At 45.9% G+C, this 24,207-nt stretch overlaps 1 protein-coding gene across 1 annotated transcript; it reads left to right on the top strand.

The window, feature by feature from the left end:
• Nucleotides 1–2,813: 2,813 nt before the first annotated feature.
• Nucleotides 2,814–24,043, top strand: LOC124140848 (sodium-dependent multivitamin transporter-like). The gene is made up of 14 exons (XM_046508635.2): nt 2,814–3,456; nt 6,747–6,812; nt 8,105–8,156; nt 8,284–8,351; nt 9,019–9,173; nt 11,298–11,438; nt 13,688–13,817; nt 16,842–16,930; nt 17,337–17,464; nt 19,733–19,890; nt 20,258–20,442; nt 21,326–21,426; nt 22,284–22,402; nt 23,154–24,043. Exons 1-14 carry the CDS (start codon nt 3,112–3,114, stop codon nt 23,211–23,213), a joined length of 1,797 nt encoding a protein of 598 aa, XP_046364591.2. The 5' UTR covers nt 2,814–3,111; the 3' UTR covers nt 23,214–24,043.
• The last annotated feature ends 164 nt before the right edge of the window (nt 24,044–24,207 follow it).

Genomic DNA, 24,207 nt, shown 5'->3' with positions numbered 1-24,207 from the left:
ACTTTTGAATTCCTGGCAAATACTTGTGCAGTCACAAAACCTGCACATCCATAACACTGGACCAGACAATCCAGTGATTGACACCACGAACATCGATCTAAGCAACTGAGACTGACAGACAGATGCCACGATGACACGCATGAGCCAGGTCAGCAAGACTCACCACTCGATCCCGTTAGTCGCCTAGTTGCTAAAGAGCTATTCAAAACCGGATCTTCTTGGGTTCAATAATAACATGCAATAATCAGACGATATACAAAGATAATCTATTGGGTTTATATTTTTATTTGTCTGTTAGGAGAGATAGAAAGTGTATGGAAATTACCGTTTGTTATCTCAAGATTTAACGAATTAATGAATAGAATAGGATTCTCCAATATTTCCCAATTCAATGATTACAGGATTCCCAGTCAAAGTAGCAACTTAATAAAGGACAGGAAAGGAACCTTGTAATTATTTGATATGATGTGTAATGACATTTTGACGAGAAATAATGACCATATATTATCATATAAAATAAATGGTTACACACAAGGTTAGACCTTGCTTTCTTTTTCAAAATCTTAAATTTTGTATGTGTTTAATGCTTGTAAGATGGTGAGGTGAGGTGAAATGGGGTTTTGCACTTATAGCACGTGCATGCACGTGTGTGTGTGTGTGTGTGTGTGTGTGTGTTTTGTGTGTGTGTGTCTGCTTGTACTAGTCCGGACTTGTGCCGATATTATAGTGCTAACCAACAGAGATACCATGCCGCAGTTTCACACGAATGCCCCACTCAGACACAGTATACTTACTCCGAGCCGACCAGTCCAGGCTGGGTAACAACAAGTACCATCTATTCAGGCATTTTGGTATGATTTGGGTCAAGTTATATCACGGCTTAACTATTGCAACAGTCTCATGAGTAACATCACACATGATCAACTCCACAGGCTCCAACGTGTACAAAATACAGCAGCACGTATCGTCACAAAGACATCAAAATGGACTCCAGTAACGCCTGCTCTTATGTCGCTGCACTGGTTACCACTCAAAGCCAGAATTGAATTCAAAATTCTAACCCTGGCCTACAAATGCTACATGGAAACAGCCCCATTATATCTCACCGAACTACTGCCTAAATACAAGCCTTCCAGATCTCTCCGTTCTCAGAATAACCACCTGTTACAAGTCCCGGAAACCGGTCTCAAAACCTTTGGTCAGAGATCTTTCCAGTTCTGCGCTTCCTCGCTATGGAACAAACTACCATCTGATCTTAAGCTGTCGCCATCGCTTTCATCCTTTAAGGCTCACCTGAAAACACACCTTTTCACACAACACTATCAACTCTACTCCCCCTTTCATCAGCATTACTTGCTAAAACTATGTAGCGCCATGAGCATTAACTTGGTGAATGGAATCTGGCGCAGTATAAATAGACTTATTATTATTATGCGGCCGGGTTCGAACCTCCGACCTTCCGCTCTACCACTAGAATACGGAGGCGATCACAATCCTTGCAAGGGTAAAACCGAGTATCAGCAGTTGCTCTCAACAGACACTTTCACTCTCACTCTCACTCTCAACAGCTATTTCGAACTTTCGTGCTTTTGTAACGAATACACCTTGACATGTAATAAAACATATTTCGCTATCCGAAAGTTCAACGTGCCACTCACTACACGTGCATTAACAATGATCCGTTTTAACACACTAACGTTTGTAACACAGGCCAACCACAATTTTGCAAGTTGCAATCAAACGAAGCATGGGTAAAGATGTTGCTGGGAATAGACTCCCATTACATTGACTCATGAAGATCCGGGGTAGAATAGGCCTTCAGCAACCCATGCTTGCCGTAAAAGCCGACTATGCTTGTCGTAAGAGGCGACTAACGGGAACAGGTGGTCAGGCTCGCTGATATCAATCACTGGATTGTCTGGTCCAGACTCGATTATTTACAGACCATCGTCATATAGCTGGAATATTGCCGAGTGCGGCGTTAAACAACACACATACAAAATCCCATCATATTATTCACGAAATTCCAGAGATACAACATACATGGTCTTAACAAATATTTCCATGTAAGGGGACCAAACTGGGTCCATCCTAGCAAGCTAACACTCGTACCTTTAGGCTATATAGACTTGGAATGATTCGGTAAAGATTTGTAACTGTACACTAAATATATGGAAAGAATGTCGACTATAATTATTTGTTGTTCGCCGTTAGCGACTGTAATATTTAGTGAACAGCAATGGTTGTCAATACAACATGTTTGAAATAGTTCATGAACTGATAGTTCAGAGCTGTTCAGTGTTGTTCGTGATCGGTGTAAATATTACCCAAGCCAATGAAGTCCTCACACGAAGTCAGTTTCCCAAAAAGGTTGCCGACCTTTGTTGACGTGTTAGATAAAACATTCAAACTGCAATGAAAATTAAAGTTAAGACGCTGGGAAATCGGGTCACTGATTCGACGTGGAGAGTTTATCTTTTGTTGTCCCCTTTGTATCTTGGCAGCACAAGGAGCCAGAGATATGAAAGTCTCACTGGGTTTACTGACGTGAGATTTATACCGAGTTTGATGATGCACGTTAATAACCATCCGTTGGTATCGGACGTCACTGACTTACTGGGCATCCCATAGATATCTCATGGATGTGGGGCAATAAACCACGTCTTCTCTCCACAGTCACCTGCACTAACATTTAACTGTGTGAGGTTATTTGTAGCAGATTTGTAAACATACACCTAGGAATTACGAGATTTGATAAATGCTATTTTTATTACATACATAGAATAGTTCCCACATATACATCACGACATAGGACACATGGTCTGATGTCCGGCTTAGGCCACTGTGAGTGATATGACCAGAAGGAGACGAGTTTATGACCACTTGGCCAGGCGTCCTCAAGCGCCTTCAGCGTTAAGACCTGCCGCTCAAATGTGATTTTATGTAAATGTGGTTGTTGAGACTGTTTGATCATCACAACAATGTAAGAGGGGTCGTACTGTGTCAACACGGCTAATAGGTGAGAGGTTACCCAACGTCAAAGATCCTCGTTATAAACTGACTTTAAACCATTGCGACGCTTCAGATCCTCTCAGTCTTCTGTGAAACAAGATGTCCGACCTGCGCGCCACGTTCCACTGGGCAGACTATTTGATATTTGTTCTGACTCTTCTACTGTCTGCGGCTATTGGTGTGTTTTACGCATGGAGAGACAGAAAAAAGACGGACACAACAGAGTCTCTTCTGGGAGGCAGAAGTATGTCCATCCTCCCGGTGACGCTGTCTCTCATGGCGACGTTGTTGTCAGCGACGCTGGTACTCGGCATCCCTACTGACATCTACTACAACGGCACCATGTACTGGCTCATCTGCTTCTCCAGTTTCCTCGCTTTCCCCGTTATAGCGCATGCCATACTCCCTGTATTTCGAGGGATTGAGGTCTTCAGTGCGTATGAGGTATGTCTGTAACTAATAATACACCTGTTTATTGCTCTGGCTGTTATTCACCTCACGTCATGGAGCTACTATGTACTAAGTGCTATCAATCAGTACACACTTAACCTTCATGTCACGTCTTACTTCGTGGGGGCACGGGTGGCCCAGTCGTCTAAGGCGCCGCGATTCGCTGTGCAAAGTTGCGTCCATTGGGCACACCAGAAACCTATGATTGTGGGTTCGAATCCAGGTTCGCCCCGATTATGTTTCTAGGTTTGTCAGCACCATACCCGTGCTCGTGGGTTTCACCGAAGTGGTAAACGTCTGAGACCTGCATCACTTCGGGCTTTCCTCCCACATTAAGCTGACACGCCGTGATATAACTGGAATAATGTTAAAAGCGGCGTTAAACACAACTCACTCACTCTAAACTAATGTAAAAGTTCCCGTTTCACCAATCCGTTGTGGAGAAAGACCCGTGAATACAAAACGTTAACGCCAGAAAATAACCAGTCATCGAGACAGATTCCAATGGGCGTAAAAGGAGTAACTAGCTGTTTTAATGATATAATAGATCATAGAACATGAGTGATGACCCAAGGTGTTCGCGGAAAGGGTAAGCATGTCCGAAAGAAATTGTAGATCTGACCCATCTGTCGAACCCACTTATCACCGCTGAACATGTCCAACTGCATCTACGCGAGGGAGTTAACGAATTAATAGTCCAGTTTCCAGTTAATTCCCTTGCCTGGGGAAGATGGTCCAACCGAAGTGTATCGTGCTTGTTGATGTTAGTAAAAAAAGGAATTAATGGATCTTGGCACTTGAAAACCGTGTAGATGCGTGTTCGTTTTTAATCTGTTCTCATGACGAATCATGTTCGATTTTCAGTGTATTATATCTCCATTCTGCTGTCATAAATAGCATGGACTTATTCGCCACCAGAGCTTCGTTTAAATTTAGGTTCGTATTTCACGACGCTGAAACAAAGTTTCCAGGAAAGAGATTATCTAAAACTGTCTTCTGAATCAAATATTTAAAAGCATCGAGGGCTCGATCGTACGAGGCCGCAATTTTGAAATTCGATTTAGGTCGAGCTCTTGTTCAGAAGCGTCTTTTTGTATTTTGATTGTCTGTTGATTACTTGCTCATGAGCGAGAGAAATTCTGGTGGTAAAGAAGATGGAGATTGTCTCCTGAGACGATGCTTTGATGGCCAGTAGTTCAAGGGTACAATATTTATATACCAGCGGAAAATAATTCCACACTGTATAAAACTACATAAAATAGAATTGCAGTGGGAGTTGAAGCGTTTTAACTTTGAAAAGCAGCTTCGTTGAGGACCAAACCTCGTAAAGGTTATGCCACGCCTATCTGAAAATGAGCGGTTGAAACACACACACACACACACACATACACGCACGCATGTACGTCGTGAGCGGGACGTTAAAACCCATTTCACCTCACCACACCTTAAAGCCTTGATCTCAAAGCAATATGCCAGGTCTCCTAAAACCGTGAAAGAAAAAATTGAACTTTAAAGTGTGCGTTACTGCGCGACACTCACATCAAGACTGCTCGCCAATCAATTGGGCCAGTCTTCACCACAAGTAGGCCCCATTGAGCATAAACTACACACACTTCACAAGGCCAGTGTTTGAATTGCAGACAGGCCTGTCAGATTGATATATTCAGGCATCAAAGTTGGGTATTTTAATCCGCTCGCTCCCAGTGTTTAATCATGGTACAAAGAAGGATTAGAGAGGTGCAAAGATGGCAAATAATCGGAATGCATTCCAAGGTTGTTTTCAAAGCTATCGTGCGGCAGCTGGGCTACCGTTACACAGTAATCAGTCGATTAAAGAGAAAACATGGCCAAACCAATACTGTGAAGGACCTTCCATGCTCAGGACGGCCTCCTGTGAAGGGCCTTAGAAACACGGGCGTCATCTAGTGACCCAAAGTGACATTTGTATCCAGAAATAGCCTCGTGAATTGCCAATAATAACACTGCAGCTACATACGAAGTTGAGTGAGTGAGTGAGTATGGTTTTACGCCGCTTTTAGCAATATTCAAGCAATAACACGGCGGGGGACACAATACATGGGCTTCACACATTGTACCCATGTCGGGATCGAACCCGGGTCTTCGGCGTGACGAGCGAACGCTTTAACCACAAGGCTACCTGACTGCCCCTACATACGAACTTGAAGGGATTCTGGTATCGTTGTGAGGGATAAAGCACGACTCCGAGGTTATGGTCGAGGAAGTAAAACCGAGGCAAGAGGGTATCGGCAATGTAGCTCCGAGGTCTTACATTACCGATACCCGATTGCCGAGGTCTTTCTTCCTCGACAATAACCGCGGAAGGAGTGCTTTATATCACTTATAAACCGTCTAAATGCAAGAAATCACCGAAAAAGAGAGAAAACATCGAAATATCTTATAGTGAAACAACACAGTGTGTCGCGGTAAAGGAACGCGATCAAAGCGTGCGAGAGAAGAAACACGTGCAGCAGAGACAAATCTAAGTCATGGCATCTAAAATTGAACGTTCTTGCACCACCTGCCTTGGTGGCTCAGTGGGAAAACAGTTGGTTGCAGGTTCGATTCTCGTCATCCATAATGAAAAGTTTCATTTCTTCGATTTTAGAACATTGGACGTTTGAAACACTAAGACCAAATTCCATCTGCCACTCAAATCATCAGGTCTTATTTGCAAAAAAGGGCGGTCGGGTAGCCTAGTGGTTAAAGCGTTCGCTCGTCACGCCGAAGACCCGGGTTCGATTTCCGACATGGGTACAATGTGTGAAGCCCATTTCTGGTGTCCCCCGCCGTGATATTGCTGGAATATTGCTAAAAGCGGCGTAAAACCATACTCACTCACTCACTCACTCACTATTTGCAAAAAGTAAAACCTCATACCATGTCTTACTTGCAAAAAGTAAAAAACTCCCAAGAGGTTTTTACGAGATTGAAAAATATCTACAATACAATAGGCAAACGTGGGGAGAAAACATCACCGGTGGTTCTGCCACCATATCCCGATGACAATATACCCTCAGCTGACAATGATGGAGGGTTTCGTATTGTCAGAGGGTTGTTCTGCCAGATCGAATTCGTTGATCCGATCTCATTTTGTCAGCAATTTCATTCCAATGCTTGTTTCATTAGCCACTGAGAAAAATTCTAGGGGTGCTTAAACATTTTTCCGGAATAAACAAGAAATTATACAATTACAGAGAACTCTATCTTCATGATACCATGGTTACTGAGCTGTTACCATGTGGCATATGTCTTGTCTTCCTCAGTACCTGGAGTTGAGATTCAGCAAGTCTGTCAGGGTGATGGGCAGCATCCTATTCCAGATACAGATGGTACGTTGCCACATTGGCGTATTTTAAGTATCCACCCTGTCGTCCTCTCCGTATCCACCCTGCCGTACTCTACGTATCCACCATAAAGTATTCTATGTATCCACCCTGCCGTAACTACGTATCTACTTTGACGCACTCAACGTTTCTTCTCTGCCGTACCCAACGTATCCTATCTACCGCACTAAATATCAACCCTGCCGTACTCTACGTATCCTCTCTGATGAACTTTAAGTATCCACCCAGTCGTAGTCTATACATCAACCCTCCCGTACTCTACATATCCTCTGCGATGCACTTTAAGTATTCACCTTGCCGTAATCTACGTATCTACTCTGACGCACTCTACGTATCCTCTCTGCCGTAACCTACGTACCTATTTGCCGCACTCTATATATCAACCCTGTCGTACTCTACGTATCCTCTCCAACACTATTTAAGTATCCACCTGTCATAATATACGTATCCTCTCTGTCGTACTCTTCGCATCTTATCTGCCGCACGTTATATTTGAAACCTGCCTTACTCTGCGTATCCTCACTGATGCACTCTATTTATCCACCCTCCCGTAATCTACGTATCTACTCTGACGCACTCTACGTATCATCCCTAACATACAATATCTCTCCTATATGCCGTACTCTATATATCAACGCTGCCGTACTCTATGCATCCCGACACACTCTACTTTCCTCTCTGCCGTACTCTCCGTACCCTATCTGCCACACGTTATTATAACAACCCTGCCTTACTCGTCGTATCCTCACTGATGCTGCGTGATGCACTCTATTTCTTTACGTATCCACCGTACCGTACTCTACGAATCCATCCTGACACACTGTATGTATAAACCCTGCCTAACTCAACGTATCCTCACTGATGCTGCGCCATACACTATATTTATCCTCCGTTTCCTATGTATCCTATCTGCCGCACTCTATTATATTGCAGCAAGTGACCATGATTACAAGGTAGGTATTGCTGCATTTTATTTTGCGGTAGACTGGATCAAGACTCTTCCAAACTGTTTTCTGCATTATGTGATTGTTTAACAAATAAAATAATTATTATTTGTTTGATAACAAACTCAGGGAACCTTAGACAGCAGAAAAGCTTTGGATTTTGTTATTTGTTGACCAAAGCTTTGTGCTCAGAATATCAAAAATCAATCAGTCCACCCAGACGCACTTTATGTATCCCCTCTGTCGTAATCTTTGAAAGTTATGGCTTGGCAAGGGGTGGATGTGTCGTCGTTATGCAAAGGCATGTAACCCACCCTTTCCATCCTGTTTCAGTTGTTTAACATGGCCATCACGCTGTACGCACCTGCACTCGCCGTCAGTCAAGGTCAGTCACACAAAGGTTAATCCTTCCCTCAAGGTCAACATCTTCAATAAACAGTTTGTGACATTCGTAATAAAAACATTTCATTTGATTGATTGTTAACATGTATCTCTTGATGTTGCTCTTGCAGTGATGGACGTCTCCACGGAGGTGTCCATCGTTGTGGTTGGAGTTGTCTGCACCTTCTACACTGCCGTGGTAAGTTGGACGAGAGATGGGTTGTAATTCACTTCCGTTATGTCCACAGTGAGTGAGTGAGTTTGGGTTTTACGTCGTTTTTAGCAGTTTTTAGCAATATCACGGAGGAAAACACCAGAAATGGGTTCACACATTGTACCCATGTCGGGAATCGAACCCGGGTCTTCGGCGTGACGAGCGAACGCTTTAACCACTAGGCTACCCGACCGCCCCCTGATGTCCACAAATCACACGAATCAGAACTTAATACATCAGACTGACAAGGTATCAGTTCGCAAACCATCGACTGCACTGTATCAGCATAACCATTTGATACTGCTGAGTGCGGCGTTAAACAACAAACTAACAAACAAACCACCACAAACAACTCGGTAAGATAATACTGGTAGACATTACAAATTTGACACATGATCTGCATGTACTGAGTAGATTGAATATTTTTTAAAATCTAATTACAAAATGTAATTTTTGTTTCGAAAAAGATTACGAAATTTTAAGTAGAAAATGATTTTCAAAAATCTAAAATGACTCAGAACTTTGAGAATGTAGATCTTGTAACATTGCGAAATTCGTTTTGGAGGCGGAAGGGTGTTTCTTCTATTTATTGCTCTCATTGAATCAAGGAATATGTTTTATAATACACTGTAGTCGTTGCCGTTGTCGACAGGGTGGCCTGAAAGCCGTGATGTGGACAGACACGTTCCAGATGGTGGTCATCTTCGCCGGCCTCCTCGCCATAATCATCCGGGGCTCTATCGAGGTTGGCGGCTGGGACAACATCATGGCGGCAGCGAGGGAGGCTGACAAGCTTCGTCTGGACAAGTACGTCATCATTGTTTCATTGAAACAGAATATTGTTCAGTTAGCGCTTTAAAACATAGTATTTTCGGCCCCCACGTCACAACAAACGTCAAATAAACACACCGACAGCAACAACACGTACACCACGCAATAATAAAGTCAAATAACCAAATTTAAATTTATACACAAATTAACTTAATGATTTAAAATTTGATTGTGTGTATTTATTCTATTTTTAAAAATCAAAACAACTTTAAAGCCCATGGGGGTCCATCTTCAGCCAAATTAAACACCAATTCCCCTTTAATATTCAAAGAGAGAGAGAAGCGTTTAAGTAATGTGCTACTAAAATACATAATATTATAAAACAGAACACATTACTATTACCTTTAAGTTCATCTATCCGCTTTTAGCAATATTTCAGCAATATTTCGGCGGGAGACACCAGAAATGGACTTCACACCCACATTTTGCCCATGTTGTTTGTTTGTTTGTTTGTTTAACGCCGCACTCGGCAATATTCAAGCTATGTGACGGCGGTCTGTAAATAATCGAGTCTGGACCAGACAATCCAGTGATTGACATCATGAGCATCGATCTACGCAATTGGGATACGATGACATGCATCAACTTAGTCAGCGAGCCTGAACACCCGATCCTCTTACGACAAGCAAAGTCGCCTTTTACGGCAAGCATGGGCTACTGAAGACCTATTGTACCCCGGATCTTCACGGATCTTGTGCCCATGTGTGTAATCGAGCCCGGGGGATAATCGAACCCGGGTCTTCGGCGCGACGAATGAACGCTTTACCCACCAGGCTACCACACCGTCCCCTAGTAATTGTAAAGGCGTTTGGGTCCTGAGAAACACAAACCAAATACCATGTTAACGGTTGACATGCTTATGTGCGAAGCCGGAGCTGAAGTACTTGTGGGATTTGTTGAATCTCGTTCCTCTGTGAGTAGCCACAGACATAGTGGTTTCATGTATGCACGATGGCTAGACAGATATGTTTGTTACAGAACGAAAGTGTCACATGAAATGGACGACAAATTTACAGCTTGTCAACAACACGCTGGCGGTTATGCGATATGATGACTGCGAGCTTCTGAAGAAGGAAACTTTATGAGGGCTGATAACATTTTAATTTGACGCTCGCAATATCTACTGCGCATTTAGTGTAGATAAATGACGCAGTAAATCAAATGACCATGTACATAACTAATCCCAACAGTGCCCAGCAACAAAATGAGAGTATGCTATTTTTTACCAATAAAGAAGCAAATACGTAACTATGTATTGCAAGGGAGACAATTCAGTTTACAATTTCATCCTGTGATCACGGTTTTCCATATTACTTCTAGAATCTTGTAGCCAAATATCGCTGCGCAGAGTTGCGTCCCTTAGGCGTGCCAGAAGTCTATAAACGTTGGTTCGAATCCCGGTTCGACCTGCTTATTTTTCCAGGTTTTACCATACTAGTACTCGTCGATTTTACAAAGTGGTAAACGCTCAGCATCACTTCAGGCTTTTCTCCCACATCAAGCTGACACGCCGTATTATATCTGTTCCCTGCAGACCGCCTCCGTGGTCTAGTGGTAGAGCGTTCGCCCGGAGAGCGGAAGGTCCGGGGTTCGATCCCCGACCGCGTCATACCAAAAGACGTTAAAAGTTGTTACCCTGTCTGGCGCTCGGCATTAAGGGGCAAAAACCAGGACTGGTCGGCTCGGAGTCAGTATACTGTGTCTGAGTGGGGTATTAATGTTCAACTGCGGCATGGTATCTCAGTGAGCTAGCACTATAAATCGGCATCAGTCCGGACAAGTACAAGCAGCCACACAAACACACACACGTACATGCACGTCGCTATATAAGTGCAATAATCTTGGACGCGACGTTAAACCCCATTTCACCTCACCTGTTCCCGGCACTTATCGGTAGCCTCACTTATCGGTAGCCTCTTTCAAGCCTTGATCTTTATTGACTTGACTAGGGGTGCGAGGCACGGCCTGTTTGACAGTTCCTCAAACACAAAGATCACTTTCTCGCCATTATTTAACAGACACGAAAGGCGTTTTATATTATCATTGATTATTATCCCCTTCAATTTCCAAAAGTAATTGCATTGCGATTATGTCTGGCAGCTTCGACCCGAGTCCCTTCGTGCGCTACACGTTCTGGTCCCTGATCGTCGGGGGCTTCTTCTCCTCCCTGACCATCTACGGGTCCAGCCAGGCCATGATCCAGCGTTACCTCAGTATGAAGTCTACAAAACGGGCCCAGATGTGAGTAGGGAACCCTCGGAAGGGTGCCTTTTGTACCATATACCTACCTCTCAGTACGCCAAAACAGTAGACATCCTTCGGGAGGTAGCCTTTTGTACCATATACCTACCTCTCAGTACGCCATAACAGAAGACATCCTTCGGGTGGGTGCCTTTAGTACTATATACCTTCCTCTCAGTACGCCATAACAGTAGACATCCTTCGGCAGGTAGCCTTTAGTACTATATACCTTCCTCTCAGTACGCCATAACAGTAGACATCCTTCGGCAGGTAGCCTTTAGAAATATATACCTACCTCTCAGGACGCCATTACAGTAGACATCCTTCGTGAGGGTGCCTTTAGTACTATACACCTTCCTCTCAGTACGCCATAACAGTAGACATCCTTCGGAAAGGGTGCCTTTAGTACTATATACCTACCTCTCAGTACACCATAACAGTAAACATCCTTCGGCAGGTAGCCTTTAGTACTATATACCTACCTCTCAGTACGCCATAACAGTAGACATCCTTCGGCAGGTACCCTTTAGAAATATATACCTTCCTCTCAGGACGCCAGAACAGTAGACTTTCTTCGGGAGGTAGCCTTTAGTACTATATACCTTCCTCTCAGTACGCCATAACAGTAGACATCCTTCGGCAGGTAGCCTTTAGAAATATATACCTACCTCTCAGTACGCTATAACAGTAGACATCCTTCGGGAGAGTGCCTTTAGTACTATATACCTTCCTCTCAGTACGCCATAACAGTAGACATCCTTCGTGAGGGTGCCTTTAGTACTATATACCTACCTCTCAGTACGCCATGACAGTAGACATCCTTCGGGAGGGTGCCTTTAGTACTACATACCTACCTCTCAGTACGCCATAACAGTAGACATCCTTCGGGAGGGTGCCTTTAGTACTATATACCTACCTCTCAGTACGCTATAACAGTAGACATCCTTCGTGAGGGTGCCTTTAGTACTATATACCTACCTCTCAGTATTCCATAACAGGAGACATCCTTCGGGAGGGTGCCTTTAGCACTATATACCTTCCTCTCAATAATCCATAACAGTAGACATCCTTCGGGAGGGTGCCTTTAGTACTATATACCTTCCTCTCAGTACGCCATAACAGTAGACATCCTTCGGGAGAGTGCCTTTAGTACTATATATACCTACCTCTCAGTACGCCATAACAGTCGACATCCTTAAGGAGGGTGCCTTTAGTACTATATACCTACCTCTCAGTACGCCATAACAGTAGACATCCTTCGGGAGGTTGCCTTTAGTACTATATACCTACCTCTCAGTACGCTATAACAGTAGACATCCTTCGGGAGGGTGCCTTTAGTACTATATACCTACCTCTCAGTATTCCATAACAGGAGACATCCTTCGGGAGGGTGCCTTTAGCACTATATACCTTCCTCTCAATAATCCATAACAGTAGACATCCTTCGGGAGGGTGCCTTTAGAAATATATACCTACCTCTCAGGACGCCATTACAGTAGACATCCTTCGGGAGGGTGCCTTTACTACTATATACCTACCTCTCACTACGCCATGGCAGTAGACATCCTTCGGGAGAGTGCCTTTAGCACTATATACCTTCCTCTCAATAATCCATAACAGTAGACATCCTTAAGGAGGGTGCCTTTAGTACTATATACCTTCCTCTCAGTACGCCATAACAGTAGACATCCTTCGGGAGAGTGCCTTTAGTACTATATACCTTCCTCTCAGTACGCCATGGCAGTAGATATCCTTCGGCAGGGTGCCTTTAGTACTATATACCTACCTCTCAGTACGCCATAACAGTAGACATCCTTCGGGAGGGTGCCTTTAGTACTATCTACCTACCTCTCAGTACGCCATAACAGTAGACATCCTTCGGCAGGGTGCCTTTAGTACTATATACCTACCTCTCAGTACGCCATGGCAGTATGGATTCTTCGATATATAGAACAGAAAGTCGAGACCTCCCTACTACATAGCTAGTCGATAGAGGTAGTTTTCAAAAGAGTATACCAATTAAAAAACTGTGCACTCTATTTGTCACTTGTCTTTTGCTTGAAAATGCCATTTGACATTCTGGATTGTGATGGATGGTTGTGTTACCATTCTGTTTCGATTTGTTCAAAAGTTGGGTTCAGGTGAAATATGATCTGTAATATATTTTTGTCTTGTATTCGGTGTCGTATATGGTCCCTCATCCAAAAGGATGACTGAAATGATATTGCTGCAATTTCTCAACTGTACAGAGCCCTGTATCTGAACTTGCCAGCGGCGCTGATCCTGACGTCCCTGATGGTGTTCCTCGGCCTCGTGGTCCACGCCAAATACTACGGCGACGACCCGGTCCTCACGTGCCGCGTGGAGAAGCCAGACCAGGTACTGGGTAGCATGAGGGTTGGTGCTGGGCAGCTAGTGGATGGTGCTGGCCTGATCAAGGGTGGTACTGTGTTCATGAGGGGTGGTACTGGGCTGATGAGGGATAGTGCTGGGCTGATGAGGGGTGGTGCTGGGCTGGTGAGGGGTGGTGCTGGGCTGGTGAAGGGTGGTGCTGGGTTGATGAAGGGTGGTGATGGGCTGATGAGGGGTGGTGCTGGGCTGATGAGGGATGGTGCTGGCCTGATGAGGGGTGGTGCTGGCCTAATGTGGGATGTGCTGGGCTGATGAGGGGTGGTGCTGGGCTGGTGAGGGGTGGTGCTGGGCTGATGAGGGCTGATGCTGTCCTGATGAGGGGTGGTGCTGGGCTGATGAGGAGTGGTGCTGGGCTGATGAGGGGTGGTGCTGGCCTGATGAGGGGTGGTGCTGGCCTGATGAGGGGTGGTGCTGGCCTGATTTGGGGTGGTGCTAGGCTGATGAGGGGTGGTGCTGGGCTAATGAGGGGTGGTGCTGGGCTGATGAGGGCCGATGCTGTCCTGATGAGGGGTGGTGCTGGGCTGATGAGGGGTGGGCGTGGGCTGATGAGGGGTGGTGCTGGCCTGATGAGGGGTGGTGCTGGGCTGGTGAGGGGTGGTGCTGGGTTGATGAAGGGTGGTGCTGGGCTGATGAGGGCTGATGCTGTCCCAATGAGGGGTGGTGCTGGGCTGATGAGGGGTGGTGCTGGCCTGATGAGGGATGGTGCTGGGCTGATGAGGGGTGGTGCTGGGCTGGTGAGTGGTGGTGGTGGGCTGATGAGGGATGGTGGTGGGCTGATGAGGGCTGATGCTGTCCTGATGAGGGGTGGTGGTGGGCTGATGAGGGCTGATGCTGGCCTGATGAGGGGTTGTGGTGGGCTGATGAGGGGTGGTGGTGGGCTGATGAGGGCTGATGCTGTCCTGATGAGGGGTGGTGCTGGCCTGATGAGGGGTTGTGGTGGGCTGATGAGGGGTGGTGGTGGGCTGATGAGGGCTGATGCTGTCCTGATGAGGGGTGGTGGTGGCCTGATGAGAGGTGGTGGTGGGCTGATGAGGGCTGATGCTGTCCTGATGAGGGGTGATGCTGTCCTGATGAGGGGTGGGGGTGGGCTGATGAGGGGTGGTGGTGGGCTGATGAGGTGTGGTGGTGGGCTGATGAGGGGTGGTGGTGGGCTGATGAGGGGTGGTGGTGGGCTGATGAGGGCTGTGCTGGCCTGATGAGGGGTGGTGCTGGGTTGATGAAGGGTGGTGGTGGGCTGATAAGGGGTGGTGGTGGGCTGATGAGGGATGTGCTGGGCTGATGAGGGGTGGTGCTGGCCTGATGAGGGGTGGTGCTGGGTTGATGAAGGGTGGTGCTGGGCTGATAAGGGGTGGTGGTGGGCTGATGAGGGATGGTGGTGGGCTGATGAGGGGTGGGGGTGGGCTGATGAGGGGTGGTGGTGGGCTGATGAGGGGTGGTGTTGGGCTGATGAGGGGCGATGGTGGGCTGGTGAGGGGTGGTGCTGGGCTGATGAGGGGTGGTGCCGGGCTGGTGAGGGGTGGTGCTGGGCTGACTAGGGGTGGTGGTGGGCTGATGAGGGCTGATGCTGTCCTGATGAGAGGTGGTGGTGGGCTGATGAGGGGTGGTGCTGTCCTGATGAGGGGTGATGCTGGCCTGATGAGGGGTTGTGGTGGGCTGATGAGGGGTGGTGGTGGGCTGATGAGGGCTGATGCTGTCCTGATGAGGGGTGGTGGTGGCCTGATGAGAGGTGGTGGTTGGCTGATGAGGGGTGGTGCTGGGCTGACGAGGGCTGATGCTGTCGTGATGAGGGGTGATGCTGTCCTGATGAGGGGTGGGGGTGGGCTGATGAGGTGTGGTGGTGGGCTGATGAGGGGTGGTGGTGGGCTGATGAGGGGTGGTGGTGGGCTGATGAGGGCTGTGCTGGCCTGATGAGGGGTGGTGCTGGCCTGATGAGGGATGTGCTGGGCTGATGAGGGGTGGTGCTAGGCTGGTGAGGGGTGGTGCTGGGCTGATGAGGGCTCATGCTGTCCTGATGAGGGGTGGTGCTGGGCTGATGAGGAGTGGTGCTGGCCTGATGAGGGGTGGTGCTGGCCTGATGAGGGGTGGTGCTGGCCTGATGAGGGGTGGTGCTGGCCTGACGAGGGGTGGTGCTGGGCTGGTGAGGGGTGGTGCATGGTTGATGAAGGGTGGTGCTGGGCTGATGAGGGCTGATGCTGTCCTGATGAGGGGTGGTGCTGGGCTGGTGAGGGGTGGTGCTGGCCTGATGAGGGGTGGTGCTGGGCTGATGAGGGGTGGTGCTGGGCTGGTGAGGGATGGTGCTGGGTTGATGAAGGGTGGTGGGCTGATGAGGGGTGGTGGTGGGCTGATGAGGGGTGGTGGTGGGCTGATGAGGGGGGATGCTGGGTTGATGAGGGTTGAGCTGGGTTGATGAGGGGTGGTACTGGGGTGATAAAGGATGGTGGTTGGTTAATGAGGGGTGATGCTGGGCTGATAAGGGGTGGTGCTGGGTTGATGAGGGGTGGTACTGGGTTGATGAGGGGTGGTGCTTGGTTGATGAGGGGTGGTACTGGGGTGATAAAGGATGGTGGTTGGTTGATGAAGGGTGATACGGGGCTGATGAGGGGTGGTGCTGGGTTGATGAGGAGTGATGCTGGGCTGATAAGGGGTGGTGCTGGGTTGATGAGGAGTGATACTGGGCTGATGAGGGGTAGTGCTTGGCTGATAAGGGGTGGTCTGGAAAGATGTGGGGTTTACCCTTTGCAGCTGACAGAAATAACAGAAAAGAAACTTGTTGAGGAAGTGGTATTTATTTACACACTCTTCCGGACATATATGTGTTTCCTAAGACCATGTCAATTTTATATAATGTATATAATGTTATCTCCCGTAGAGTTTAATTTCGACCACCGACCTTATGGGTTTGGAAAACATATCAGTCTTAAAATAGACTAAAACTGAGACTTTACATCTGTTATGTCGATGTGTTTGTGTTTCCTTGTACCGTTGTTCCAGATCATCCCCCTGCTGGTGATGGATGTCCTGGGTGAGTTCCACGGTCTGCCCGGACTGTTCGTGGCCTGCATCTTCAGTGCAGCTCTCAGGTTGGATTAAATAGCCACATGTGCTGACTGAACACATCTGAATACTTTGTTACACGATATGCATCAGAATAATTTCAAGTTTCAGGATTCAGTTTTGTTGCTTCACGAACCGATTCAATGTACATGCAACTTTATGCGGTGGGGCGGTGGGGTAGCCTAGTGGTTAAAGCGTTCGCTCGTCACACCGAAGTCCCGGGTTCGATTCCCCACATGGCTACATTGTGTGAAGCCCATTTCTGTTGTTCCACTCCGTGATATGGCCGGAATATTGCTAAAAGCAGCGTAAATCAATACTTACTCACTTATGCAACTGAAAACAATGATACAAAAATAATTCAGGTCGGGAAATTTTGTATTTGTCTTTTATTTGTCATCCTGTTTTAAGTAAACGTTGATATCGCTTCAGTACCGTGTCCTCCGGTGTGAATGCTCTGGCGGCAGTGTTCCTGTCAGACATCTTGGAACCAGCTCACCTGGCTGTGTCGAGAAGCAGCCTCCCGGCCAAGACAGCAGCCATACTTTCCAAGGTTCTAGGTACGTCATGTTCTTTAGATGAGGCACGGGTGGCCCAGTGGTCACAGTCGCCTGAACTGGATGTACAGAGTGGTGTCCCTTTGTTTCGACATGATCCGCTGGTCAGTGGTTGTCTATACGTCTTGTCTGTCAGCATCATACCTGTGTCTCCAGGTCCCATTATTATATATTCAACAACAAAAGTTCCTGTGAAACCAATATTTTAGTGTATTTTTCAAACAAATAAAGTTTGGTTTTCAATATTGTAGTACATGATTGGAATCAGGTCACAAAAACGCAACTGCTACAGAAAAGCATGCATTCCATGCAAAAGTTGACTTTTATGCAAGCCCCATGCATTTCACTACCCAAGAATGGGTATAAAAACATGTGCGTTAACGGGATTCCATATGCATGGTCTAGCATCGTGCTGACAACAATCACTCAGAAAAACAACAAAATCACGCAATTATTCAACATTACGAAATGCCACGCCTGTCCGAAAATGAGCATCTGCGAGCAACTGATATGCTTGAAGCAGGATCGAGTCAACGTGATGTTGCAAGACAATTTAACGTCAACAGAAACGCATTTGGTGTTTATGGCAACGTTGGCAACAGACGAATGCAGTCAGAGACCATCCTCGGAGTGGCAGGCCAGGCGTAACCAATAATCGACAAGACAACTGGATTCGAACAACACACCTACGAAATCGATTCCAGCCAGCAACAGTGACTGCAAGAAGCATCCCAGGCCTTCGACGAATATCTTCACAAACCGTACGTCGTTGCCTCAGATGTGCAGGGATTGTCGCAAGAAGACCCACCAGACGTCCCATTTTGACAGGAAACCACCTTCAAGCACGTCTACAGTGGTGCAGACAGCGTCTACGCTGGACGGCCATGCAGTGGTGACAGGTTCTATTCACTGACGAGTCTCGTTTTCACCTCAGCCACAGCGATGGACGGATTCGAGTGTACCGACGTCGAGGTGAACGTCACGTCAATCATTATGTATGGAAGAAGATCAGTTCGGATGCGGCAGCGTTATGGTATTGGTGGGGATTACAGCAAGACAGAGGACCCGTTTGATAGTGGTAGAGGGAAATCTCAATGGACAGCGCTACCGCGACGAGATCATCGGCCCTGTTGTTCTACCGTTTTTGCTTCGTCATGACCCAGGCATTACCTTTCAACATGACAACGCCCGGCCTCATATTGCTCGACTTGTTCAGGATTCTCTTCAACAAAACAACGTGAATGTCATCCTCTGGCCGTCTCGCTCCCCTGATCTCTCACCAATCGAGCACATGTGGGATGAGATGGACCCATGCCTTCGACGTCAACCACGTGTTCCACAGACACTCCAGGAACTTGGAAACATGCTCCAGCAGATATGGACAGATATCCCACAGGACTTAGTGCGACGCCTGGTCCATTCCATGAGACGTAGATGTGTTGCTTGCATCGCAACCAGAGGTGGATACACACGCTATTGATTTGTAAATTGACATTTTAGCATGTTCATGTTTTTTTTATATGAAATCAGGCATTTTCATGGCACATTAGACCATTTGAACACTTACAGGAGTCTTTTATCTGTTGCACACCGACATTGTTTCAGATTTGGCATTAAATCTTATTCAATGTCACAGGAACTTTTGTTGCTCAGTATATATTCCTCCCACATTACGCTGCCACGCCAAGATATGACTGAAATACTGTTCAAAGTGGTGTCAAACGAAACTCATCTATGTTCTCCGAAAACTATTTACGATGGATGAAATATATCTTAAGTAAACATTCGTCCTAATTCTTTTCTATACTGTTTGTTTGTTTGTTGTTTAACGCCGCACTGAGCAATATTCCTGCTAATTACGGCGGTCTGTAAATAATCGAGTCTGGACCAGACAATCAAGTGATTGACATCATGAGCATCGATCCACGCAATTGGGAAAGATGACATGTATCAACCAATTCAGTGAGCCTGATCACCTGATCCCGATAGTCGCCTCTTACGACAAGCATAGTCGCCTTTTACGGCAAGCATGGGTTGCTGAAGACCTATTCTACGCCGGATCTTCACGGGTCCTTTTCTATGCAAAACGCGAGATATAATAATGCAGTTTCAAGTGACGGATCATTTCAGAAAAAATATATGGCAAATGTGCAATTTATAATTGTTTTATTCCGTTTTTATTTTAGATACTCCTGTCAGTGATCCATACTGCTTTGTTTATATGTTTTTCCACAAATGTGTATGCCACTGATGTTGTGTTGTTGTTGACAGCGCTGGTATTCGGCGCAGCCATCATCGGCCTTGCCCTTCTAGCCGGCGTGCTAAACAGCCTGGTGCTGGAGATCTCACTCAGTATATTGGGGATATTCGGCGGACCTCTTCTCGGCCTCTTTATCCTCGGCATGTTCCTTCCCTGTTCAAACTCCTGGGTGAGCTTCCAAGAGAGTGTGAGTGAATGAGTGAGTTGGGTTTAACGCCGATGTGAACATTATTTATAAAGCCCGAACTTCTTCAGTTGTGAGTAGAGAACCTTCGAGAGGGTGCCTTTAGACCGGGCAGAAGTTAGGATTCTAACATAAAATCATCCCATCCTGGTATGACACAGGGGCGCAACTCTGCACAAACCGGGGCTCCTTCCAGTTTCGGCCATTATTATCTCATAATACTAACACTGTCACGTAATTCCGTGATTGGTCATATGCTTTTCTTGAAACAGAAATGAAATCAGGGTTATGGTACCACGTGTTTATTTATTCGGGCAAATGATTGACAAACAGAGTTATCTTCCCTTTCCAGGGGGCAGGTGCGGGCTTTCTCTCCAGCGTGGTCGTGTCCTGCTGGGTGGCTATAGGCTCCACCCTACAGATGAGCGCTAACGCCCCTCCACCACCTGTCTGCGCCAACGACACTGTGGCAGCGAACGTGACTACGTCTGTAACAACCATTTTAACATCCACGCCCATGGCAGTGGAGGGAACAGTGTAAGGTCTATGTATGACGTCACGTACACTAAAAACAAGAAATGGTTATTCGGTAGTGACATATTTAATACGGGTATCATTGTTTTGTTTTGGACCTTAAGTTTGCTGTGTTTCAGCGACTGTCTTCAGCCGAGTAACGTTCAGCTTCCCGAGGCAAGGAAGCAAACTGACTATAAAAGCCCAGATTACACCTTTGCCGAACTAGGCTGGAATTATGGAGTTATATTTTGGCTGGTCAAACGAGTCTATGTATAGTCCAAACAAAATCGCGTAATCAACATCGGGTTCGTAAACTGCCGTGCAGATTTCCGTCGATTGCAGGATTTGTAAAACATGTGTTCCGCCAACTCGACATCAAAGGATATTTAACAAATCTTTTCAGGTTTTAAATCAAGGTGCTCACGTGATTACATGCACTTCGCGAAGTAAGACCCGTTTTATCACAATATAGATTTTAATAATCGATCAGATCGTCTTGACTGGGCGCCGCCATTTTGTTTGAAGCAAATGCAAGTGATATGAGAGGTGGAATCTGATTGGTCAATAGGAGGGAAATATTAGGGACGCTACGATCGAGCCCAGAAATTCCAGCCTAGTTCGGCAAGGGTGGAAACTGAACTTTTACAGTCACTTAACTCCTTTGTATGGGGGAGATGGGTAACGTTTTGATAACGTCTTCAATTTTGTGGTCAAATCCAAATTTCAAGTGAATGCTTTCGAGCTTATGCCATGCAGTTCATATATAACTGTAAAGTCTCATCTGTTGTTACAATGTTATAATTGTTAATTTGATCATTCTAATTATTCAAAAATATGTAACTATTTTCAAAGAGGTCTAATTTAGAGATCACCAGCTATTTAAATTTATATATTTCAATTTCAGTGAAGGTCTAGAGTTATTCTACAACCTGTCGTTCATGTGGTACAGTGCGTTAGGGGTGATGGTGAGTGTCGTCGTCGGCGTAGCTGTCAGCTGTGCTACAGGTAAGTGGGATATGAAGTTGAGCACGTGAGGGGATTGGATGTAAGGGGAAGGAATCGAAAGGGAGGGTTAGGGGTCGGAGGTACTGCTGGCATTGATCAGTATCTAACAGTAGCTGTTAGTAACAAACAACGCTATTGTAACCAACACCCCTACTCCCACTTTACCAAGCTTACAGCTGTGGACACTAGCAGCTTAATAATTATACAACATGTGATTGAGAATTGGGCCGGTACGCCTGATCGCATATGCAGGTTTTTGCCAGTCGGATTGGTCAGTTTTATGGGTGTAAAATTTAGTGTGTGAGTGAGTGAGGGAGCGAGCGTTTTACGATCTATTTAACGTCGCCTCGGCATTGTTTGAACCAGTTTGCGACGAGAATAATTCAATAATTACAAAGATGAGTACATCGAAGTTTCATACAAAATCAGTCTTAGCACTGGAAAGATATGTTTTGTGTGTAGCAAGAACAAACTTCATTTTGTAAACAAGGGTTAAGTGAAAAAAATTCTTATTATTAACTTTTTATTATTAAGAGACGTAACAGCCCCAAGATGATGGCTCATGTGACCTGTTGAGCAAAACTCCGCAAAGCGATCGTAGCGATACGAGTCTATGTTAAAGTATGGGAGTTTCGATCATCTTCGCGCTACGATCGCTTTGTAAAACAGAACCCAGATCTTCTGTCAGGTGTTCCTTTGGCGTTTCGTTCCAAGGTCCACTTGTTTTGATGAACACGTCTACTGCTCCATCTAATGTGAGATGGAGGCTACCTACAGGGCGCCAATGCCATTTCGGATCTCTGGTTGGTGTGTAGAACTACAGTTACAGCACGGATCTATATGTGTTTCTGCTGCAGGAGGGACCAGGAAGCGTCCGGTAGAAGCCCGTTATCTATCGCCTTGGTACGTCGCCCTCAGCCCTCTATGTCAGGTGGCCGGGACCAAGGGAGACGACTCAGAGGAGGTGCGCGCTGAGGTGAGGAAAACAGGACGGCCTTTGTCGATCAACCCTTTTGTAATTTGATGGAAGGGAAGTAAGATCTCGTGCGTTAAATTGTGTGCTTGTCTGCTTTGATACTTGAAACCCTTTCAATGAAATCGGTTAGCTTATTTCGCTTATGTAAAGTAAAGACCCGTGAAAATCCGGGGAAGAATAAGGTCTTCAGCAACCCATGCTTGCCGTAAAAGGCGACTGTGCTTGTCGTTGGAGGAATAACGGGTAGTCAGGCTCGCTGACTTGGTTGATGCATGTCATCGTATCCCAACTGCGTAGATCGTTGCTCACGATGTCAATTACTGGATTGTCTGTTCCCCGACTCGATTATTTACAGACCGCCGTCATATAGCTGGAATATTGCTTAGTGCGGCGTTAAACAACAAACAAACAATCAATTATGCGAAGATAAACATCAAGGCGGATTCGCATTGCATGGATAGGCCCAGTTTTCCTGATGCGCAACTATCTGTAGTTCACTTTACTAGTGGTAGGTTAAATGTATTGTAACTAAACAACGGCATGAAGTAATGAATACTCGTCATAGGTCAGCATGCTCGTCATAGGTCAGCATAGATTATTCCGTTGCACTGCGCCCATTGTCTATCTTTTTATTTTTCGGATATCATGTCATACAAAAATGGCTATGAAACCAGTTGAGCACAGATCCGATTGCTGATTGTTACACTTGTGTTGTCTATGTATCTGTCTCAACATTCATCATCTGTCCCAGGTTGTGGCGAATGGACAAAAGATGTCGGACCTGGCAATATCAGATGGCCGTTTGTCTTAGTCGAGACAACATTCCACCCAGAAGCTTAAACCGACGACGGGCAACGAGCCTAGAAGCAAGTCTTTCATGATAGGCGTAGCGGAACGGTCAAACTTTCAGCAGGATCAGAAGAAACTTTAAGCTGCTGTGGCTTGTGAAGAATATACTGTCTTGTTACTGGCTACGATGGGCATACATTTCAAAATTGTGGTCCCAGTAGAATATATTATTTCGAACATTAATTGACAGGTGTATATATATATGTGTGTTTTTACCCCCGGCCCATACCCATCCCACCCCACCCGGTATGTATGTCCGTCCGTCCGTCTGTCCATGTGTCCGTGCGTATTTGTTTCCGGAGCATCACTTGAAAACCGTGAAGGATTTTTTATCCAGACTTGATACATGTATTAACTAAAGGCTGAAGTGGTGCCTTTTGCTGCTGTTGCGTCATGGGGTATTTGTCATCTTCTGATGACTCTTGTTTTTTTTATCAGGGGTGGGGTTAATAACTGGACCCCTCTGGACCCCTCTGGACCCCGATGACCATCGGACAAGGGTTAAGGGAGAGCCGTTATAAACACATACACGTATTCGGAATGGAAATGAAATAATGCTTGTCGTATTAGATCTTTATTTTTGTACATTTCACTTCTAATAGATGCAACTGTGTGGGACAAGGTGTCTCAGGGGCAGATATAGTCCTGTAGATATGCCTGTGGCCAATTCTCAGTATGATTACTGCTACCAATTGCCGTTGCATCAGATAAGGACGCTCAAGTGCTTTTAATAACCAACTGATTTTTAGACATCCTTAGGACAGATTTATTTCTCTTTTGTATTACGGATTATGTTTTAGGAAAAATGGGTATATATATATTTGGATCGGTAGGTAATAAAACATTTATCTTGGGCATTTGGGTACTTATTAGTATTATAAATCTAGAATGTGACAGCAGCATAGCATTGTCAGTGAAATTTACCATCGACGGTATAAATAAATCGAATTTTCGAT

This window comes from Haliotis rufescens, unplaced genomic scaffold (assembly GCF_023055435.1).
Source record: "Haliotis rufescens isolate VD_foot unplaced genomic scaffold, xgHalRufe1.0.p SCAF_17, whole genome shotgun sequence".
In the NCBI taxonomy this organism is placed as follows: Eukaryota; Metazoa; Mollusca; class Gastropoda; order Lepetellida; family Haliotidae; genus Haliotis; species Haliotis rufescens.
This window is presented reverse-complemented; position numbering and strand designations above follow the sequence as displayed.

What these genes read in the sequence shown, in the direction of transcription:
- LOC124140848 (XM_046508635.2), top strand. Translation starts at nt 3,112, where the DNA reads ATGTCCGACCTGCGCGCCACGTTCCACTGGGCAGACTATTTGATATTT. An exon ending in TCCTATTCCAGATACAGATG is followed by an intron (nt 6,813 to 8,104) that starts GTACGTTGCCAC and finishes ATCCTGTTTCAG; the next exon opens with TTGTTTAACATGGCCATCAC. An exon ending in AGCTGTCAGCTGTGCTACAG is followed by an intron (nt 21,427 to 22,283) that starts GTAAGTGGGATA and finishes TTTCTGCTGCAG; the next exon opens with GAGGGACCAGGAAGCGTCCG.